Source organism: Mytilus californianus, unplaced genomic scaffold, assembly GCF_021869535.1.
Source record: "Mytilus californianus isolate M0D057914Y unplaced genomic scaffold, xbMytCali1.0.p SCAF_1, whole genome shotgun sequence".
Lineage (NCBI taxonomy): Eukaryota > Metazoa > Mollusca > Bivalvia > Mytilida > Mytilidae > Mytilus > Mytilus californianus.
This window is the reverse complement of record NW_026262581.1, coordinates 46,087,372-46,108,210: the sequence shown is the minus strand read 5'-3', so window position 1 is coordinate 46,108,210 and position 20,839 is coordinate 46,087,372. Positions and strand designations below refer to the sequence as shown.

General features: G+C 32.3%; 1 protein-coding gene across 1 annotated transcript in view; it reads left to right on the top strand.

The window, feature by feature from the left end:
• Positions 1-3,599: 3,599 nt before the first annotated feature.
• LOC127721369 (von Willebrand factor D and EGF domain-containing protein-like) overlaps positions 3,600-20,839 on the top strand; it is a 21,277-nt gene continuing 4,037 nt past the window's right edge. The window contains exons 1-9 of the mRNA XM_052228129.1: positions 3,600-3,862; positions 5,483-5,601; positions 7,927-8,196; positions 9,166-9,369; positions 9,933-10,094; positions 14,213-14,278; positions 15,350-15,621; positions 18,523-18,609; positions 19,909-20,289. Of these exons, the coding sequence (XP_052084089.1) occupies positions 3,600-3,862; positions 5,483-5,601; positions 7,927-8,196; positions 9,166-9,369; positions 9,933-10,094; positions 14,213-14,278; positions 15,350-15,621; positions 18,523-18,609; positions 19,909-20,289 (1,824 nt within the window). The remainder of the gene's footprint in view (positions 3,863-5,482; positions 5,602-7,926; positions 8,197-9,165; positions 9,370-9,932; positions 10,095-14,212; positions 14,279-15,349; positions 15,622-18,522; positions 18,610-19,908; positions 20,290-20,839) is intronic.

Sequence of the window (20,839 nt, the reverse complement as noted above, 5' to 3'; positions counted from 1 at the left end):
TCAGCCGAGATGAACTTTTACAATATAAAGACAAAAAGGCCAACAAGAGGGTGCCTTTTGTGTTGACTTACCATCCCAAATTTGACAACTTATCACACCTAATCCGCGAAAATTGAAAAGAAATCGAAAAACATCCTAAACTATCCAAGATCTTTCCCGAGCCACCTGTACTAGCTTTCCGTACGCCCAAAAGCCTTAAAGACTTGCTGGTGAGAGCTGATTTATCCTCTAAAGCAGGCTCTTCTTCTGTGGGCACCTTGCAATGGTTGCGGAAACAAACGATGTCTGACTTGCAAACAAATACTGTATACCCAGACTTTTAACAGTCACTCCACCGATACAGAAAACACCATATTTTGCAATGTTAATTGCAAGACAACAGATGCTGTGTATTTTCAACAGTGTAAACGTAGTAAACAGTATGTTGTCGAGTCAGAACAGCCATTTCACAAACGAATGAACGGCCATCGTAGCGACTACCAATGCAAGCCAGACCTCCCCTAAGTCGACATTTGAGATCCCCTGGCCACGCTTAGGCAGATCTCAATCGACTGACCATTACAATCATCGACCACAACACTGCTTGGTCTAGGGAGGATAGACTCACTCGGGAAAGATTTTGGATAAGAAAATTAAAAACTTTGGCACCAAATGGGATAAATGAAAAGATGTAGTTCGAATTCGCACAGTGCTTTACATTTGGATTATTGATTTTTACTACAATCTCTGCTTCTATTTCTTTACCTTACTCAACTCTAAAATATTTTGTAATTATATCAGTTTAAATTGCTTGGTTCTATTCATTTTGGAGGGATGTAAAAGTACCCAGTCACGTTCAACTATTTAACCTTAGTCGAAATTTATTATGATATTTTTTAACTGTTATCGTAACATCGTAACTGTCGTCACCTTTTAAATTTTACAATTGTGTCAGTTCATATCGCACATAACTATTTTTATTTGAAGCATATCTTTGCAGTCTCTATTGTAAATAGCTATATAACAAATGATGTCCGGAAAATGAGTCACTCATTCTATGTTTTTTTCATTTATGCCCTCTGGGGAAACTGTCCTTAGCTTTCTTATCCAAAACCTTTCCCGAGCAAGTCGAAAAAAACATAGAACGAGTCACTCATTTTCCTGACATCATTTGTTTCCAGTTACTCCGGCTTCCTAACTCGACTCTTACAGTTTTAAGGATTCTTTTGGATTTTTTTGAATTTTACTAGTTTAAATACCAGGGTTCTTTTCATTTGGTAGGGATGTACAAGTACGCATCCACGTCCAATTATTTAACCTTAGCCCAAATTTACTATTATTTTTTCTTTTCATTATAACACTGCTATTTATTTGGAATGATAAATACGCAGCCTCTGTTTGACATATTTTACCAGCTTATATCGATCAGTGCTATTTTTTTTTTGGGGAATGTATTTACACGCAGTTGTTGTAACATCTTGACTGACGTCATTTTGGAATTTTAGAGTAGTGCCAGTTCATATCTCTAATTACTATTATCATTTTAGGCATGTCTTTGAGCCGTTTTTTGGAAATTTTAAAAAATTATTAGCGTCTCTACATATGATGTTCGGGTGAAACTGTTTCACTTTTTTTATTGTATAGAATTCAAGATTGCTATAGTTTAATAATCAGAATAGATTGATCTGATTCATTTTACATCGTGCTCATACTGATGAAGGATATCTGTTATCCGAAATATTTATAGTTACATTTGTTTGTTTATTGTCATTTTTTGTTGATGTTGTACCCTTTTAAACTGGTTATATATATATAATTATATATATCTTTTAAATTCACTTATTATACGTTAATGAAAGTATTAATTGAATTGCATAAGGAAATGATAAAAATTGTCAACTTTCATTGAAAGACCGTACCTCCTAAATAACAAAAAAGTGAAAATTATTAAAAGGTAACTTAACTCAAATTTTGCTACAAGAAACAGTGTATTCTTATACTATTGTTTCAGAAAAGGGAGAATGTTTGGTACCATTAAAACGTTTATCCCGCTGCAAATGTTTGCACCTGTCCTAAGTCAGGAATCTGATTACAGTAGATGTCGTCTGTTTATGTAGTTTATACGTGTTTCTCGTTTCTCGTTTTTATATAGATTAGACCGTTGGTTTTTCCGTTTGAATGGTTTTACACTAGTAATTTTTTTGGGGCCCTTTATAGCTTGCTGTTCGGTGTGAGCCAATGCTCCTTGTTGAAGGCCGTACCTTGACCTATAATGGTTTACTTTTATAAATTGTAACTTGGATGGAGAGTTGTCTCATTGGCACTCATACCACATCTTCCTATATCTATTCAAATTCTTAACATACTTGTTAAATGTTTTTTAAGACATAACAGGAGTTTTGATTAGATTCTGGTCTTAATTTCATAAACGTCAAAGAGTGAAAATCATCAACATTGAACGTGATGTCCATTTTGTCGATAAAATAAGATATTTAAATATGAAAATGATCAACAAATCCTTTCTGTCTTATATCTCCATTTTAATAACCGGAATCCTCCCTTGGAACACTGGGTTGTATATTAGATTAATTGATTGTTGTTTGCTTTACGTCCGGTGGCAAATATTTCACTTATATTCGAGACGAGAACAAATTAACAATTAGTGCAATAGGACAATCCTTTAATAGCGGGTCGACCGAGATGAAAGGTAGAAAATTCGGAATGCCACTGAAAAATGACGGTATATTGGATAGAGACAGATATTTAGCCTTGCAACAGGCCACCTATGAACCCCTTTAAAAGAAATGAAAAAAAAAGATGATCCTTTATTCTTATGTAGCAGATTACATACATGATTTTCTCAGGAGAAAAAAGATAATCACTGGAATTGTCCTTTTAACTTCACTTTTGAATATCTATATATATATATATATTAGGTGATGTCCTTTTCCTGAATAATTCAACTTTCGTCGACAAGGTTATAACTACGTCTATTGTCAATGAACGTGTAACAACGATAACACCGGTGCAGTTAATTCTGACTTTATCTGGAAATTAAAAATGAGGATCGGTTGACATCTAAAACTTTACAACAAAGCGACGATTTCAATTTTACCATTGTGAACTTTTCAGTGAAGCGACATTCCAACAGCCTTTGCATATCGATTATGTATACGAAACGATATTCCAGGGCTTGCGTTGTCTATTGCATTTTCCTCTTAAGGGATTCTGTCTACAGGGAAGCTGCTGTATCAAGATGTTTCGAAGTGTCAAGTTGAAGTCACCCCTTTTACGGACCCATCACCTTGTTTAAAAGGGGTTCTTGTTCTAAATAAAACTTATATTATAGAAAATCTTTTGGGCAGGTATAGTTTCAAAGAGTACTCTTCATCGGCTTTCGTCAGCGCGGGGAAACATATACTATATATATATGTCATATTGTAGGATTTCTGAATTTTGAATTTTGAATTTCGAATTCTGAAATATAAATTATCCTTCTTGACTTTCGTATTCTATAGTGTTAGATTGATTTGTGTAGTCTAAAAAAAACAGGTCTTTAGATCATTTAGCAAAACTTGTTTTTTGTCTTGAATTTTGTTTTGATTTTTGTTACAATTAAAATGTGCGTAATTAAAGTAATTCATGTACATTTCAGAATTCGCTATCCCTCGACCAGCAATGTTACAATTATAGAAAATGTTGTGTCAGACGATATTGGCCATCCCGATGGTATTGCAGTTGATTCCGTTAATGATCACATCTATTGGACAGACACAGGACTTGACAGAATAATGAGATCAAATTTAGATGGTTCAAATAAAACTGTCATTGTAGATACTGGCCTTGAAGAGCCGAGAGCAATTGAATTAGATACAACTGACCGGTAACTCTCTTTCTGTAATGTATAAAGGCTACTCAAAACATGAGATATAAACAATCTATTTATTCTTTAAAAAAGCTAGAGATGTATAAATACCCTGCATCGTCCGGTCTGTGTTCTGTGTTCTGCTTTGTAACGATCTGTTGAGTGAAGCCCTTTTCAATTGATTTTTTATAATTTTTTTCTTATGTTGTGCTGTAACACCATTGTCCAAGGTTAGGGGAGGGTTGAGCGCTCACAAACATGTTTAGTCCACATTCTTTATGTGTCTGTCTCAAGTCAGGAGCCTGTAGTTCAGAGGTTGTCGTTGGTTCGTGTCTGCCATATTTGTTTTTCGTAATATTTTGTTACAAATTAGACCGTTAGTTTTCATAATTGAATTGTTTCATATTTTTTATGTCGTGGCCTTTCATAGCCGACTATACGGTATGGGTTTTCTTGTTGTTGAAGGCCGTACGGTTGCCTATAATTCAATGAACTTTGTGGATAGTTGCCTCATTTGTAATCATACAACATCTCCTTATTTTTATAAAATTTTGTTTACTATTAAACGACTATAAGCATATTTAAAAAAATATATTGATTCATTGCTATAATTTCCATTGTTATTACTACAAAAAAAAGTAATTTAAGACTGTCTTCAAGAATTTGTCTTCATGCTTGTTTGTATTGCATAGTGTATACAGGATGAAAAAAATATTGAATCAAGATTAATTAGCCATTATTAGAAGGAATTATTGTTCAAGTAAAATTATCTATTACATTTGAAAGACAAATATGCGCACCGTCAATTACTGAGGTTTTTCTACCGCAGGAAAAGATAGCCTTTATAACATAGTTATCCAGCTGATTTGGCACAACTTTTGGAACTTAGTTTTCAATACTACTGGTATAACCTTTTTACTGTTTTGATTCAAGCGCCATTAGTGGGTGCATGTTTTGTAGAAGAATCGCGATCTAGCATTAGATAACTTAATTTAAAAAGAGCTTGGTATTAAAAAAAGTAAAATAACAAAAATACCGAACTACAAGGAAAAATCAAAACGGAAAGTCTCTCATCAAATGTCAAAATCAAAAGCTCAAACTCATCAAACGAATGGAAAACAACTGTCATATCCCTGATTTGGTACATGGCATATAAACACCCTATATACAAAGCACATAAGCAAAAATGAAAGACAAGAATACAAAACATGACTATAGCATAATGACACAATGGTCTGTATGAATACCAAGCCACGCCAAAAGGATATAACCAAAAATTGACTAAACAGTAAAGGTTGAATTATACAAAGCCAATAAGAGGAACACTATAAAACGTAATTAAGATATAAACAACTTCAGTTCCTAGAATCTATACTTCAAGACCATCATGTATTATTTGTGAAGTTGATACGGAATATTTATCAATAATGTCTTGGTATCCTCTAATGAAGTTTTTTAAAAAGAGACGAAACGAATCTTTGATGATTTTTTTAACTTGCATATAAGGTAATTTGATTACAAAATCAGATATTTGACGAGTTTAGCATAACGCTATCAATATTTGTAATATGACTATATGAAACAATACTAGATATCTGTGTATGAAGTATTTACATAAGACACTCTTTATTTTCGCAGATGGATATACTTTAGTGACTGGGGCTCTGAACCTAAAATTGAAAAGTGTATGTTTGATGGAAGTAGTAGGCAGACAATCATAACAGATGATATTCAATGGCCGAATGGTATCGCATTAGGTAATAATTCTGAGTAAAATAAAAAAATGGATTTTTCGCATAACAAATTATCTGTAATTATATGCTTAAAATTATTAATAGTGGTATAAGCTGCTTGAGAGAGACTGCCCATAATATATATATACATGACCTAGAAAGAAAGTTTTTACAGTAGAGTTATAGAAGTTGAAAATGTAAATGACTTGAACATGCATGCATAGTTGCCACTGTGTCTTACCTAAACAACAATCAATCATTTTGCATTTTGAATATAACATTTCGCAGTTTAAATGCTGTGCTTTGTTAAGCATGTTAAGTTATGTATTACTTATAGAATAAATACATTGCAGTGAGAGGTTTAGCTAGCTTTAAAACCAGGTTTAATCCACTATTTTCTACATTAGGAAATGCCTGTACCAAGTCAGAAATATGTCTTTTTCCATTCGTTTGATGCGTTTGAGCTTTTGATTTTGCCATTATATAAAGGACTTTTTGTTTTGAATTTCCCTTGGGGTTCAGTATTTTTGTTATTTTACTTTTCGCATAGATACTTCAGGAAATCGAGCACTCTACAAAAGTTAATAAAACAGTTATACATGTAGCACGTTCTGTCTAAAAATATAGACCTTGTCTGTATTATTGAAAATCATAAGGTCGATGTCCACTTCAGGTGGTACTGGACATTTTTGATGTTTAATTCTCAATCGATTATTAACTACCTTGTCTACCCATGAGGGTCCCACACGGTCGGTATGTAACAATAATAAATGACTCTTCTTGAAATGACTTTGGTTGAAGACTTCAATATGCGAATGAGTTCGTCAAGAAGTACAACACTGGGATTCTCATATAGAAATGGTGACCGTCTTTACAAATATACTTCCATAATTATTTTTAAAATGATCTAGCATTCTATTGAAACAAAGCAGAACTAGTTCCATTAATAACTTTATATATATATGTATATATGTTAGCATGGTATTATTTGTTTTCCTTCAACGTCTTCGTATTTTTCACCCTTAGTGCATGCATTTGAATCATGAAGTAATATAATGTCAGCTTTCCGCTCTGTATAAGTTTTTTAATCAAAGGTATTCAAATAAACAGTGCTTTTGTAACATCTTCCTGATATTAACTTGATACTAGTCTTTCAGATATTGGAATTACAATTTTAAATTACATATAGTAAAACCTGTGTAAACCGAATCTTGCATTAAGTGAAAACCTGGCTAAACCAAACATGTTCTTAAGCCAAGTCATATCAAATTGTATTCGTTGTGAAGCTGATGAAACCGAAAATCTACAAAAACCGAACAGAAGTCCCAAAGAGGTTCGGCTTAGACATGTTTCACTGTATTAAGTGTTAGACCTTCAAGATTCTGTATTTCATACAAGACTGATCAATTAGCTATGTTGGTAAATATCTAATATATGGGTAGCGCCTTGATTCATATCTATATTAACGGAAACTTAAGGAAAATAAGTCTTTTGTAGACAAATATAGGTTTGCTAGTCAGCGGCTTATTTTACCCACCAATAGCCCTTAAAGTTGTATTTAGCCTGTCAATTGATGATATCCTGTAAAGCACAAGCTTGTGTTTCATTTTTTAGATGATATCAATTGATTGTTTTCTTGTGATTTTGATGGATCTGATAAGTGAGCCTTTTTCAACTGATTTTATTGTTCGTTCTCATGTTGTGCTGTTACACCTCTGCCCAAAGTTAGGGAAAGTTTGAGCGCTCGATAGCATTTTTAACCCCCGCCACATTGTGTAAGTGTCTGTCTTAGGCCATGATCCTGTCATTCAGAGGTTGTCATTAGTTACTGTCTATCATGTTTGTTTTTCATTAATTTGTTTTGTACATAAAGCAGGCCGTTGTTTTTGTTTGTTTTTTGTATGTTATTTGAATTGTTTTATATTTTGCCATTTTGGGGCCATTTTAAATCTGACTCTATTGGGTTTTCTAATATTTAAAGGCCGGACGGCGACCTATGATAGTTGCGTCATATATTAGTACATATGTGTCTGGTTGATATTTATCTCTTTGACAATCGTACCACATCTTATTTTTTATATCATTTCTTATAATTCTGATTTTTTTTTTTTTTTTTTTTAATTTCAACTTTTCTAACGTAGGATTCCATTTATATGTTTGGCGCAGGAATATATCACAGTGAAATTTGTATAATGTTTATACTATCAGGTAACTAAGGTACGAAAGCAATATTTTCTATCAAGATGTAAATCTAGTGAAGATAAAATTTATAACGGACAATTCATATAAAAATTATCATTTTAACTATATGTCATTTGTATAATTTCACTTGTCTTTATGTTTTTAAAGATTTCATTCAAAAACGGCTTTACTGGTGTGACGCAGGAAAGAACCAGATCAAGTCATCCAACTTCGATGGTTCTGATGTACAAGTCATATTAAAAAGTTCCCTTCGAGTGCCACATCCCTTTGATATTGACATTGATGAAGATAACATATACTTTACAGACTGGGATTATCGGGAAGTTTTTAAATTGTCAAAATCATCATCAACACCAGGATCCTTACAAGTAGAAACTAACCGACCCATGGGCTTGAAAATTTATAGAACAAATCTTGGTAAGGTTTTTCACTGGGATATATTTTTAAAAATCCAATTTAGATGTAGTTTCAAGTTTTTGTATTATTGATATGTGAATGATATAAAATATATTTTACGTTTTCATACATTATTATTCTTATTGTAAGCTACTTTCAATAAAACCGGAAAAAACAGGAATGCTAAATAATGGAGATGTAAACTGTTTATATCAATTGATATTTGTAATTAATAATATAGTAATTGAATTCACAATGAAGTTGAAATGAACTGATCTAAAAAGACTAGTCAAATTAACTAGACAAGTCACTTGTTATCTCTTTAAGAATTTCTACTCAGTCAGTATTGCTATGACGTCTTGCTTGCAGTCAATTAAGTTTTGTTTGAGAAAAAAATATTCCAATTCATGTTCTATGCTCAGTTTAACATGGTTAGGCATTTTATTTGTCAACAAATTTACACCGAGCATTAGAAAATTGGATACATATAAGCTCATTCACGAATCAAATACCAGTGCTTTTAATTTGTTAAAACTGCTTTGCATTTCATTTACTATTTATTATAGTTTCATTATCTGTATTGTGATATTTGATAAACCAATGGATTATTCGATTGTGCTAAAAAGGTTCCAATTACATAAATGGCTTAGAATGAATACATGTAAGAACTCTGTTGTTGATGCTCAATTAATATTTCCCCTTAGTTTGTCTTTCAAAAATTTTATAGCCTCAGTCATAAAGTAATTTCAGACGAAAAATATTGTTGATGTTGATATATTTCTCTCTATTTTTAATTTGAACTTTTGAATTTAAAAGTGACGTAGATACCCAACTTTCATATCCCAGGACTCATAACGTCGCTGACGTTCCATATAATTCTGTAACAGTTATACACTGTGTATATGCTAATCATTTAATGGCTTTCATGTGCCGTTTATCTATTATATATATTTTATGTTAAAGTCTGATTTATATCAATTACTATTTAAGATCAGTGTTACAATTATTCGACAATACAAAAAGAAGAGAAAAGATCAATTGGATATACACTTGATTTGTCACTGGATGTCCCCATCAGTGATGACGACTTGCAGGATAACTGGTACCGTGTGGTAAGCGACAATGGTGACAGAATTCCAACGTTCCCACCTGGTTCATTAAGATGCGGAACATATATGCCCATTTGGCTAAATGGTGAGTTATAAAAGGATTTCATGATAGCAAAATTAGAAGCATATCTATATCTTTATTTCTCAATAAACCATTTACATTGGAATGGTACAGAGAACAGCAAGGCAAGTGTATCAACTTTTGTGTACTTTGTGTAAATTGTATTAAACTGGAGATCTATATGATTTTGCCAATGTTGCAATAAGTGGCTATTTGGACTCTTTTTTTTTACAATATTTTATTTTTATTACAATTGCTGTCAACTACATAAATATTTTTGTAAATCGCTTAAACATATTTTGATCATCGACAATTTTTCCCACAGAAAGTATTCATTGAACAGATTCTGCATTGATATGTTAGCTATTAACCAATACCCAAATTTTCGTGAGTAAAAAGCGTGTTTTAGAGTCCTTCTCATCAGGTTCTACAAAGTTTTGAATGTCTAATACATTCAAAGTTTTTAATCATTAATCATTTAAACAATTTTACCAAATAAATCAGTCAATTATGTTTTGTGAATCCCATGATTAAGTTAATAGCGAGAGATTCGTTTTAGTTATAGATGTTAAAATTTCAATTTATAGGATCTCTACCATCAGCAGAAGATGACATTTTTACGAGACAAGTATGCAAGCAAACGTCTACCGACACATGCGGAGAAAAATTTGATATACAAATCAAACAATGCCCGGGGTATTATATTTTCTATTTAAGGAATACTTCTGTGAATGCTGCTTACTGCTTCGGTAATTATGAATACTTAATTTTACACTAGATACTAGCATCACTTGAAAATTAACACTAGCATCACTTGAAAATTAACAAAATAGCTATTTTGCTATCATTCACGTTCGGGTTAAACATTTAGTGCAGTTACCAAGTTAAAAAAAAAGTGTTCATCGGTTCCGAATACATGTCTAAAATTTTCTCCATCAAAAGCCTTATTGCGATTTTTTGTTGATGTCTTTGTTTCTTGCTTTACATTAAGATTTGAAAGTAAAACAGCTTATTTTGGTGTCGATTCTATAAATCAATTGAAAACTTATGGTAGGTTAAGTAGTCCAATTAATCATATAAAAGGTAACTTTAAAGGGATAATAGGAATACACAAATATTTTATAGTTCGATAGACAAAAACGAAAACCGACATCCAACTTCTAAAACAAAACAATGACAAACAATGACAAACAATAACGCCAAAAATGTTTCGATAGCCTGCCTCGGAATAGGAACAAACTTGTTACGGATGAACCAGTTATACGTTAGCACAACAATCCTTAACCCTTTCTAAACTAAGTCCTACACAATGCAGCCACTAACAGGGCGACCACTCACTTGATGAAGGAAATGACAGACGACACATAGAGAGGTGAAAATACCAAAAGGGACATTCAAAACTCATAAGTCGAAGAGAAAAATAAAAACGCCATATCAAAAAACGCAAAACGACTAAGAGAAAAATAACAGTGTACAAAACACTACATTTGCGTGAACATTAATATTAAAAACTGAGCAACACGAACCGCCCAAAAATCCTAGATGATCACAAGTGCCCCAGAAAGGTAAGAAGATCCTTCTCCATTTGTGAAAACAGGTACAAAAATGTACACGTTACTTCTATAATGTACAATTGTTTATTAAATGTGTAACTTTTGAAGAAAATAAAACCAAACTTTTGATTTATAAAAGCATGTAAGTTACACAGCATGGCATCCTCGATATAAGGTTGCTGCTTACAAGGAAGCTTTCGAGCAAATGGTTCATAATGGCAAGATAAATATCTTCTCTTTTGTTGTACTGACGTAATTATGATTTGAATGATCGTTATAGAATATCTGTTTCACAGATGACCCAGACACCTTCAGAGATTGATAGAGAGGGTAATGACTTCATAATTAATAGATTTAATTAATCTAAATATAAACAACAACTTCCTTATTAGAATTGTATAACTCTTTACCTTACTTGCATCATTTGGAGGGTTGGTGCCCGCTAGAATGTTTAACCCCGACCACATTCTGTATGTATTTATCGGAAACCAGGAGCCTGTAATTCAGTGGTTACCGTTTGTTTCTGTTAATCGTATTTGTTGATCGTTTATTGTTTTGTTCATAAGAATCAGCCGTAAGTTTTCTAGTTTGAATTGTTTTACATTTGTCATGTCGGGGCCTTTTATAGCTTGATATAATGTATGGGTTTTGCTCATTGTTGTGCTGTACGGTGACCTATAATAGTTGCTTTCTTCTACGTCATTTGATATCCGATGGAAAATCATCTCATTGTCAGTCGTACCACATCTTCTTATTTTTATATTGTGTTGCAAAATATTTTGTGTTCAGCTGTGTTCGATTCCAAAGGGTCGACAAGTGGCTTTGGCATTCCGTCTTCGTTTAAAACCAGTTGCAATCCACATTTTCTTTGCAAAAAGCCTGTATCAAGGCAGGAATATGGCAGCTGTTTTCCATTCGTTCATGTGGTTGATATAGTCGAACGTTTGATTTTGTCCGGTCTTTTGAACTCCCACTTTTAGAATTTGCCTTGGAGTTCGGTAATTTTGTTAATACTCTTTTTAGACGAATACTCAAATTATTACCACTAGGCTCAAAGTCTACAAAAATGGAACTTAATTTCATATATGCTATGCCGTTTCTGTAAACATTAAAGGAACGACAAGTGGCTTTAGCATTCCGTCTTCGTTTAAAACCAGTTGCGATCCACATTTTCTTCGCAAAAAGCCTGTATCAAGGCAGGAATATGGCAGCTGTTTTCCATTCGTTCATGTGGTTGATATAGTCGAACGTTTGATTTTGTCCGGTCTTTTGAACTCCCACTTTTAGAATTTGCCTTGGAGTTCGGTAATTTTGTTAATACTCTTTTTAGACGAATACTCAAATTATTACCACTAGGCTCAAAGTCTACAAAAATGGAACTTAATTTCATATATGCTATGCCGTTTCTGTAAACATTAAAGGAACGACAAGTGGCTTTAGCATTCCGTCTTCGTTTAAAACCAGTTGCGATCCACATTTTCTTCGCAAAAAGCCTGTATTAAGGCAGGAATATGGCAGCTGTTTTCATTCGTTCATGTGGTTGATATAGTCGAACGTTTGATTTTGTCAGGTTTTTTGAACTCCCACTTTTAGAATTTACCTTGGAGTTCGGTAATTTTGTTAATACTCTTTTTAGACGAATACTCAAATTATTATCACTGGTCTCAAAGTCTACAAAAAAAGAACTTAATTTCATATATGCTATGCCGTTTCTGTAAACATTGACCATAAACCTGCCAACAATATTTTTAAGTGTATAAAGATGAAGATTTGACTTTTAAAAAAAATACTCAAGTTACAGAAAATGTTCCCTGTCCTAGTATCAATTGTTTTACATCGTTTTTCCTTTTGTTGAATAACATCTTCATCTTACCTTTTGTTGATACAAAATGTATATGACTCTTATTGTAGTTACACTCCTTTTCTATTGTCTTCTATTGTGACTTCACAGAAATACAAAATTTCAACAAATTTTTAAAACATGACGGATGACACTAGTGAAGTAGGAACTTCCTGAATTCTTCAACAGTTTTGTTTTGGTTCGTATTTATAAAATTTTCTTAAAATGATTTGTAGACTGTTGTTTGTTGTTACTATTTTTGGCCATATTTTTTTATTGCCCCTTTGGTATATTCTTCCTTTTCCTCTTAAGATGAAAGAATGCACAGGTATATCTTTTCGCCAAACAATGTTCAGTTTGTACAGTGTTCAGGATTTCTAACGATTACATAGCCTCTGTTTTACATTATTGTACTTCACGTTAAAATGTCAGATTTTGATTGGCTAATACAAGGGAGATAGTTAACTCTCTCATGGCCCAACAGGGGATAATTGTTTGAATGTCACCCTCTTGTGCAGACCTATACAAAATTCATAATTCCAAGGACAATGAATTGAATTTACATCAATAATTCTAAAGACAATGCTCAAGATCTATGTTTTGGCCTCATAGACTGTAAAAATAAAAAAAATACAACTTGAATTACAGTTGTTTTTCAAATAACTCTTACGTTGTTATGTACATAACGTCATAGGTAATTACTATGAATTTAAAATTCAAAAGACAGAAATGAAAGAACATTCAGCATAATGAATTAAATGAAACAGAGCTGAGAGGGTGATAGAGCAGAGTGCTACCCCTCGGAAAAACATTGTCAACCTTGACTTCACCTCGGTTGACAATGCTTTTTCGGTGTGTTATTTTAAATTATATGTTATACAACTGATGCAGGCTAAATAATATTTGTATCATCCGAAATATTTATCGATTTTATCTATTTAATATTTTGTATTGTTGTGGGGATGTATAAATACCCTGCCACGTCCGGTCTGTGTTTTTGACACTTGTTCTTCTGCTTTGTATCGATCTGACGTGTTAATCCCTTTTCAAATAATTTTTATAGTTTGTTCATATGTTGTGCTGTTACACCTCTGTATCAAGTTAGGCGAGGTTTATGCGCCCACAAAGATGTTTAACCCCGCCACATTCTGTATATGCCTGTCTCAAGTCAGGAGTCTGTAATTCATTGGTTGTCGTTTGTTACTGTATATCATTTTTGTTTTTAGTTCATTGTTTTTTCACATAAATCAGGATGTTACTTTTCTGGTTCGAATTGTTTTATATTTGTCATTTCGGGGCCTTTTACAGCTGACTATGCGGTATGGGTTTTGTTCATTGTTGAAGGCCATATTGTGACCTATAGATGTTAACTTCGATGTCATTTGGTCTCTGGTGAAGAGTTGTCTCATTGGCAATTATGCCACATCTACTGATTGCCTTATAAGCATGAACAAAACTTTTAACGTTTCTCTAGGTGAAGGCTACGTGAAATGTGAAGATGGGTTATCATCTGAGAGTGGAAATTATCCAGGATGTAGTTGTAAGTTATTTCGATAGATAAAATAAGATATTTAAGAAATGATTCTTCCAGGTCATGCTCCTTTTAACAAATATATCGACAAATGTAATACATACCCATTTAGAATAAACATAGAGCAAGACATACTATATTTATTGCGATTCTAATAGGACAATTACTAGCTTTTTCGTTGGAAGCATTCGAAAGGCAGCAATCTTGATTGATAAACCAAACACGTTTTAAAAAAACCAACCGACTCTCGATTAAAAAATGTCCTTACTTTTAAAAGATTTTATTCAGTTATTTAACGAGCAAAACCCACAGAAATGTGAATTATGATCTCCGGGGTCGTACAAAATACAACTGACGTTGTAGGTGTATTTTTTTAGGTCTCTTACGTGTATTTGGTGTATTGTGGGAAGACGAAAATGGCTTTGTTTATGTATCTTAAGTACAATATATTCTCCAGACGAGTCAAACAAAAGCTCAATGTTTGTTTTTCAGGACCAAAATTTCTAACAAAAACAAAAAATGTGCAGCAACAGTTTAAAACATCAAAACAATAAACTATAAAGGAATCTGAGCGAACGACAAATATCGTTCAAGGTCAACCTTTCCTGTTACATGTATACATAACATGTATAAAGATACCAGGCTTATAACTCAGTGCTCCAGACGCAAGTTTCGTCTATATGACTCACCAGGTTCACTCGAATCAAAATGGTTGTATCTGGGTAAGGACATATCTGCCCTTGGGTTTAACAACTGTTGTGTTTCGAATGTGTAAAACAGTCGTTAAATTACTTTCAGTCTGGTTTAAAAAAATTATCAAAATGTATTTTTTTTCGTGAATTTACCTTCGGCAAGGGACAAAAGTACTCAGAAGCATGGTTAGCATAAGTATAGCAAATCATCTTAATCCTGAATAATATTTAAAAATACCCACTATGTATTATGTATTATATATATGTGTGTGTGTGTGTGTGTTTGTGTTTTCATTATTGCTTTTTAATGATCGGCTATTTACTTCTAAATTGATATATAAAAAAAACATTTATATTGAAACACATTTCTTTGGAAAATATATTTCAGCAACCTTTCCAAATAATACAATTTCTCCTGAGGTTAACGCGTTGTTAGTCGAAGGAAAGATATATGGCGTGTTTCCAAATCCTACACCAAGTCTTACACCAGTGTTTAAATGCAATTTTGAAGATACCTCAAATGGTTCCTATGTTTATGATGTGTACTGGTACATAAATGGCGAAAACATCACTCATCATAAAAATGTATTAAGAAATGATATAAATTCGACTGACCTAAGAGACACTGATTGGATAGACAGATACAAAATGAACATGGATGTATGTATATTACTCATGTACCACTATCATAATTTTAACACCATTTCACGAATTTCACTCTGACATTATACTTTCGTATGACTATTGATGAGGAAAAATAAAAGTGGAACGGTACTTTCAAGAAACTAGGTTGCTCTTTTGTGTACCCTACTTTGGTCAAAGTATCTGAACAATGTGATTGGACAAAAAGTAAAGCATCTACATGAACTGAACATGTTTTTTCAGTTAAGCTGAGGGATGAATCAGGTGTAGGAAAATACAAAATAATTTTACATACAGGTGAAAATTATTTTTTGAGCATTTGGGAAAACTTTAAATTCATTGCATGATAAATGTCCGAAAAGCACTAGTGACCTTAGGTTATACAATAGCAGACCAAAAGACGAGCATCATGCATATCACATTTGTTTTTGAATATTATCATGAAATTACTTCAGTTTACTGTGTGTGTGTGTGTGTGTGTATGTTCTGGGTCGGTGTAAGAAATTAGTGAAAATTCTAAGAAGGCTATCATTATCCCTACTACCGTTCCACCTGCACAAAAAGACACAAAAATTTAAGTTAAAGGTCAACATACGGTTAGGAATTGACAGACCAAACCGAGAAATGTGTGATGTTTGCACTTTTCTAACAGGTTATTAAGAGACAATATCTGTATACCGATGTTTAGATTAAAAGGAACAGTAATTTACAAATGTTCAAAACTCGAAAATCAATTAAGAAGAGACACATCAAGGTAACAAACAAAGTCTGGTGGAATTGAAACTAGTAAATCCAACTTAATCCACAAACCAAAAGAAAAACATGAGGAAATTGCATGAATTCATAATGGAGGTAGATGCTTAAACAGATTTAGCTTCCCCTGCTATGCAATGAAAACACAAATTAACTGGTTGATTTATTTTCCTTTAAATGACACAACCAGTACCCTTATTGGTTCAAAGAGAATACCAATTTTAAATACAGATATAGAATTTGAAGAGGGAATACCAGATGGGATATTCATGATTTTTAAGATAAATATTTAAATTTACATGTGGAACGTTTCTATTTTGAACATTCTGAATTAGAATGAAGGTGGCTACTACACAAAAGGGAGAAAAGAAAACAAAAATAGACAAAATAAAAAAAAAACGTTGAAGGCTCCATATAAGAAAATTTAATTGGATGTTTTTATTATTTTTCATGAATTGTAATGTTTTTTTTAAGGACTAGATTTGATTTGTTAATACACTAGTGTATAAATATGACATATATACTCATTATTTATATACAAGTTATGATACTGGACTATGGCGTAATTCCTTAAGACTTAGACTTTATATTGTATTAGGATTAGAAACTCTGGAGAAAAAACGAAATAAACTTTGAGAAATTGTAAATAATACTTTTCAACCCCCCCCCCCCCCCCCCCCCCCTCCCACTTGCTAGAACTAGCTCCTACTTCAAAAGTTTTATTCATTCTACTGTAAGACTTTGGAGTAGTCTTCCTCTAAGTATACAACAATCCCCAAGTTTATGTATATTTAGAGCTAGACTAGACAAATTTTATAGGACTGATGAAATATTTAAACCTTTTAAATATGGAATAAAGAAACATAATATTAGTTAGTGTTAACTTAGAAATAATGCTATCAACCTAAAATCCCATTTGTTTAATCAATTTTTTTCAGAGAGCACTAACTGTAACCACCCTGTTGAGTATAACCAGCATTTCTTTTTTATTTGCCTTAAGTACAATGATGTAAGACAGATCTTACTTGATTCCATTTACTAAATTGTTGATGATAATATTAATGTTGACATAGACAGATTATTTTCTTGTGAAATAAATATTGCTTTTTTCAAATCTGTTCAGAAATGTATCAGTGACACTCACCGTTTTGTTTGAAATCTTTTGAATTTTTTGTTTAATTTAGTCTTTTTTTTTTCCTTCTTTCCTTTTTTTCAACATTATTTTCATTTATTCCATTAAGTAAGCTTAGTGTCTCTTCCAAACCTTATATCTATATTTCTAATGACTTATAAAGGATATTTACATGTCTCAAGGTACTTGAATAAATGGTGATTAATTGCCTACATACTGAATTATCTTATATTACAATTAAATAACTCGAGTTGATATCAAGCGATATCCAATTCTCACTCGTTATGAAACCTATTAATATATTTAGTAATTAACACTGTAAATATATATTTGTTTGTGTGTGCTCATAAGTAGCATGCATTGTCCACTTTATTATATTATTTAAAATACAGTTGTTAATATTTTATTTATACCTTGTATGCATGCAGTATGGAGAGAGCTTTTATAGGCTGTGCATGTTGCTCAATCCTTTTCATATCTCAATGAATAAAATATTAAAATAAATGTTAGGATTTCAATAAATTTTAAAGTGACGAAACTAAAAATTTGAAATTTTATAACTTTTACAATGATTATTGATGTTTTGTATTTATGCCGAACAATATGGATCAGATCATGTCAAGTAGATATACATGTAATTGCACCAAATTCTACAGAAAGAGTATTTCAACCATTGCCTGAATGAAGTAGTTATTTTGCACCTCGGAAGTTCAGTCTATTTTTACTACTGAATTATAAAAATCTTTTATAAAAGAAGTGTTGCATTATTCTTTACCATTCTACATACAAATTAGTTAAGAAAATTGAGCTTGTACGGATATTTTTCTTTATGGCTGTAGACCGAGAGCTATTATTAAATTGGATCATGATGACTTACAGGTCAAGTTTGCGGGGGTTTTTTTGTTTTTTTTGTTTTTATTTTTTGTTTGTTGTTTTTTGGCAGACATTTTTTATAAGGTTGCAAGCGGAAACAATCGTATAGAAGCGACACATCTATTTCTATAATATGAATTCTAAAACATTTTTTCTTCTAGGTAAAATGTTCCGTCAGGTCAAGATATTCCTTTGATTCAATACCAGGACCTTTTTATTTCAGTGAAAATTTCAAAGCTGGATTTTTTGTAAGTGGAATATATTTGTATATGCTTTTCATTGAATATAATTAAATTGATACTTTATAATTTTGTGCATCCAAGCGCTTTTCTGGAGTAACGCTCCGAACAAAAAAGTGAAAGCCAAGGATGTGCAACTACTTAAATATTAGAGCAGATACTGTACATAACCAAAAGGGACCTTAAACGAATAGCGAAATCCATCTCTTATAAGGACAATCTTTTCTGAGGAGATGATTGCACCTTATTATGCGTAGTTTCTTTTGTATCATATCTAGATTTATAAACGGAGACTTTAAGGAAGGTACATGAATGTTATAAATCATAGTATGTTCTTTACATCTTTGGCATTTAACTGATTATAAATTATGAATTTCAATGATGAACCAGTTGTTATTGGCTGCCATTAACTGCTAGTACTCTCAGATCTGTACTTGGTGTCTTTTTTGTTGTCGGGATGTATAAATACCTACCACGTCCAGTCTGTGTTTTGTTGGATGTTTTTCTGCTTTGTATCGATCTGATAAGTTAAGTCCTTTTCAACTGATTTTTATAGTTTGTGTTTATGTTGTACTGTTACACCACTGTCCCAGATAAGGGGAGGGTTTGGCGCCAACAAACTAGCTTAACCCGCCATATTCTGTATGTATCTGTTCCAAATCAAGAACATGTAAGTCAGTGGTTGTCGTTTGTAGCTGTATATCATATTTGGTTTTCGTTTATTGTTAATCAGGCCGTTAGTTTTATCGTTTGAAATGATTTACATTTGTCATTTCGGGACCTTTTATAGCTGACTATGCGCGGTATGGGTTTTGAAGGCCGTATGGTGACCTATACATGCTATAGTTGTTAACTTCAATTTTATTTGGTTTCTGGTGGAGAATTGTCTTATTTGCAATATTACCACGTCTTCTTATATCTATATATAATGTTAGAAACTTACAACGACGGTGATGGTCAAAACAAGTCGTATCATCGATTAAATGTTGGTTTTTGTTGATTATCAATGTCAACTGAAAAAAAATATTCAAGAGCAATCTAATTTTGAATTTTCAGTATGCTCTAAGAAATTACAAAATATATAGGTACAACAAAAATAGTCGTATTCAAAATGATAATGAAGGGGTAACGAAATTTCTTTGCACGAACATTTCCATTTTATTTCTAACCAAAAACATATAAATCTATACCTTTTTACATTTAATTTTCCATCTTTTCTTACACAATTTCATTTTGATTTGGAGTGTTTCCCTAAAAGATCTTATTTGAGAATCTTTTAATTTCTACAAGACTATTTTAATATTGCAGCCTGAAGCTTATGAATTCACTGTCACTGAAGGAGAAACTATCAATATATCATTTACTGCAACAGTACCAGTCGGATGCTTCCTTTCAGATTCAAGACGAGCTCAATGTGATATGAAATTTTATATTTCCCAGCCTGACAACAATGAACCGTCCTGCTCTAACAATATTGTATCTAGAGATATCGTTTTTGATCTGAATAATTGCGGACTTGAATTACCTAGTTTAGCATGGAATGAATCTGTACGGTTAGTTGTTCGAGGATACAGTGATGGTATTTACAACCATCGAGACCGGACGACGTTTATACGATTGTCAACTCGTTCAAATTCTCCAGTACCAGAAAATAATCTGTGGAGAAGTGTTAACATTCCAGAAATAACGGTAATCGGTATACTTCCATTAATTGGGCTTAAATCAGCTCCTGTCAGAAATTCATATTTTTCTTAATTGATCTTATCAAATAGTTCATTTGGAACTTTAAATCTGAATATATCAGAAATATGTGTAATTTCAAATAAAAACTTTGTACTGTGCAGTAGAGAAATTAAGCTTACACTTTGATTTTAGTTTTTATCTATTTATATTCACTTGAACGAGAATTGTGTTCTTAAGAAAGCTGTTATATTGCTTTCTCAAAAATGATCGGTTTAATTTAAAACATTAAAAAGCGTTACCGTACTTGTATCTTCTACGACATCTTCAACTTTTTCCTACATAAGATGAGGGCATCTTGTTCTTGTATGGTAAGGATCAATCAATAATCTTAGTGATTTACAGTACTATATTAAACTGTAATATCGCGAAGAACTCAAATACTGTGAATTTTTTAAACGGTTTATTATTTCACTAAGTGCAGATCATATTTGCATAGAATCTATTTCTAATTTTAATTTTGAAATTTAAAAAAAAAAATAAGTTACAAATTCATTTT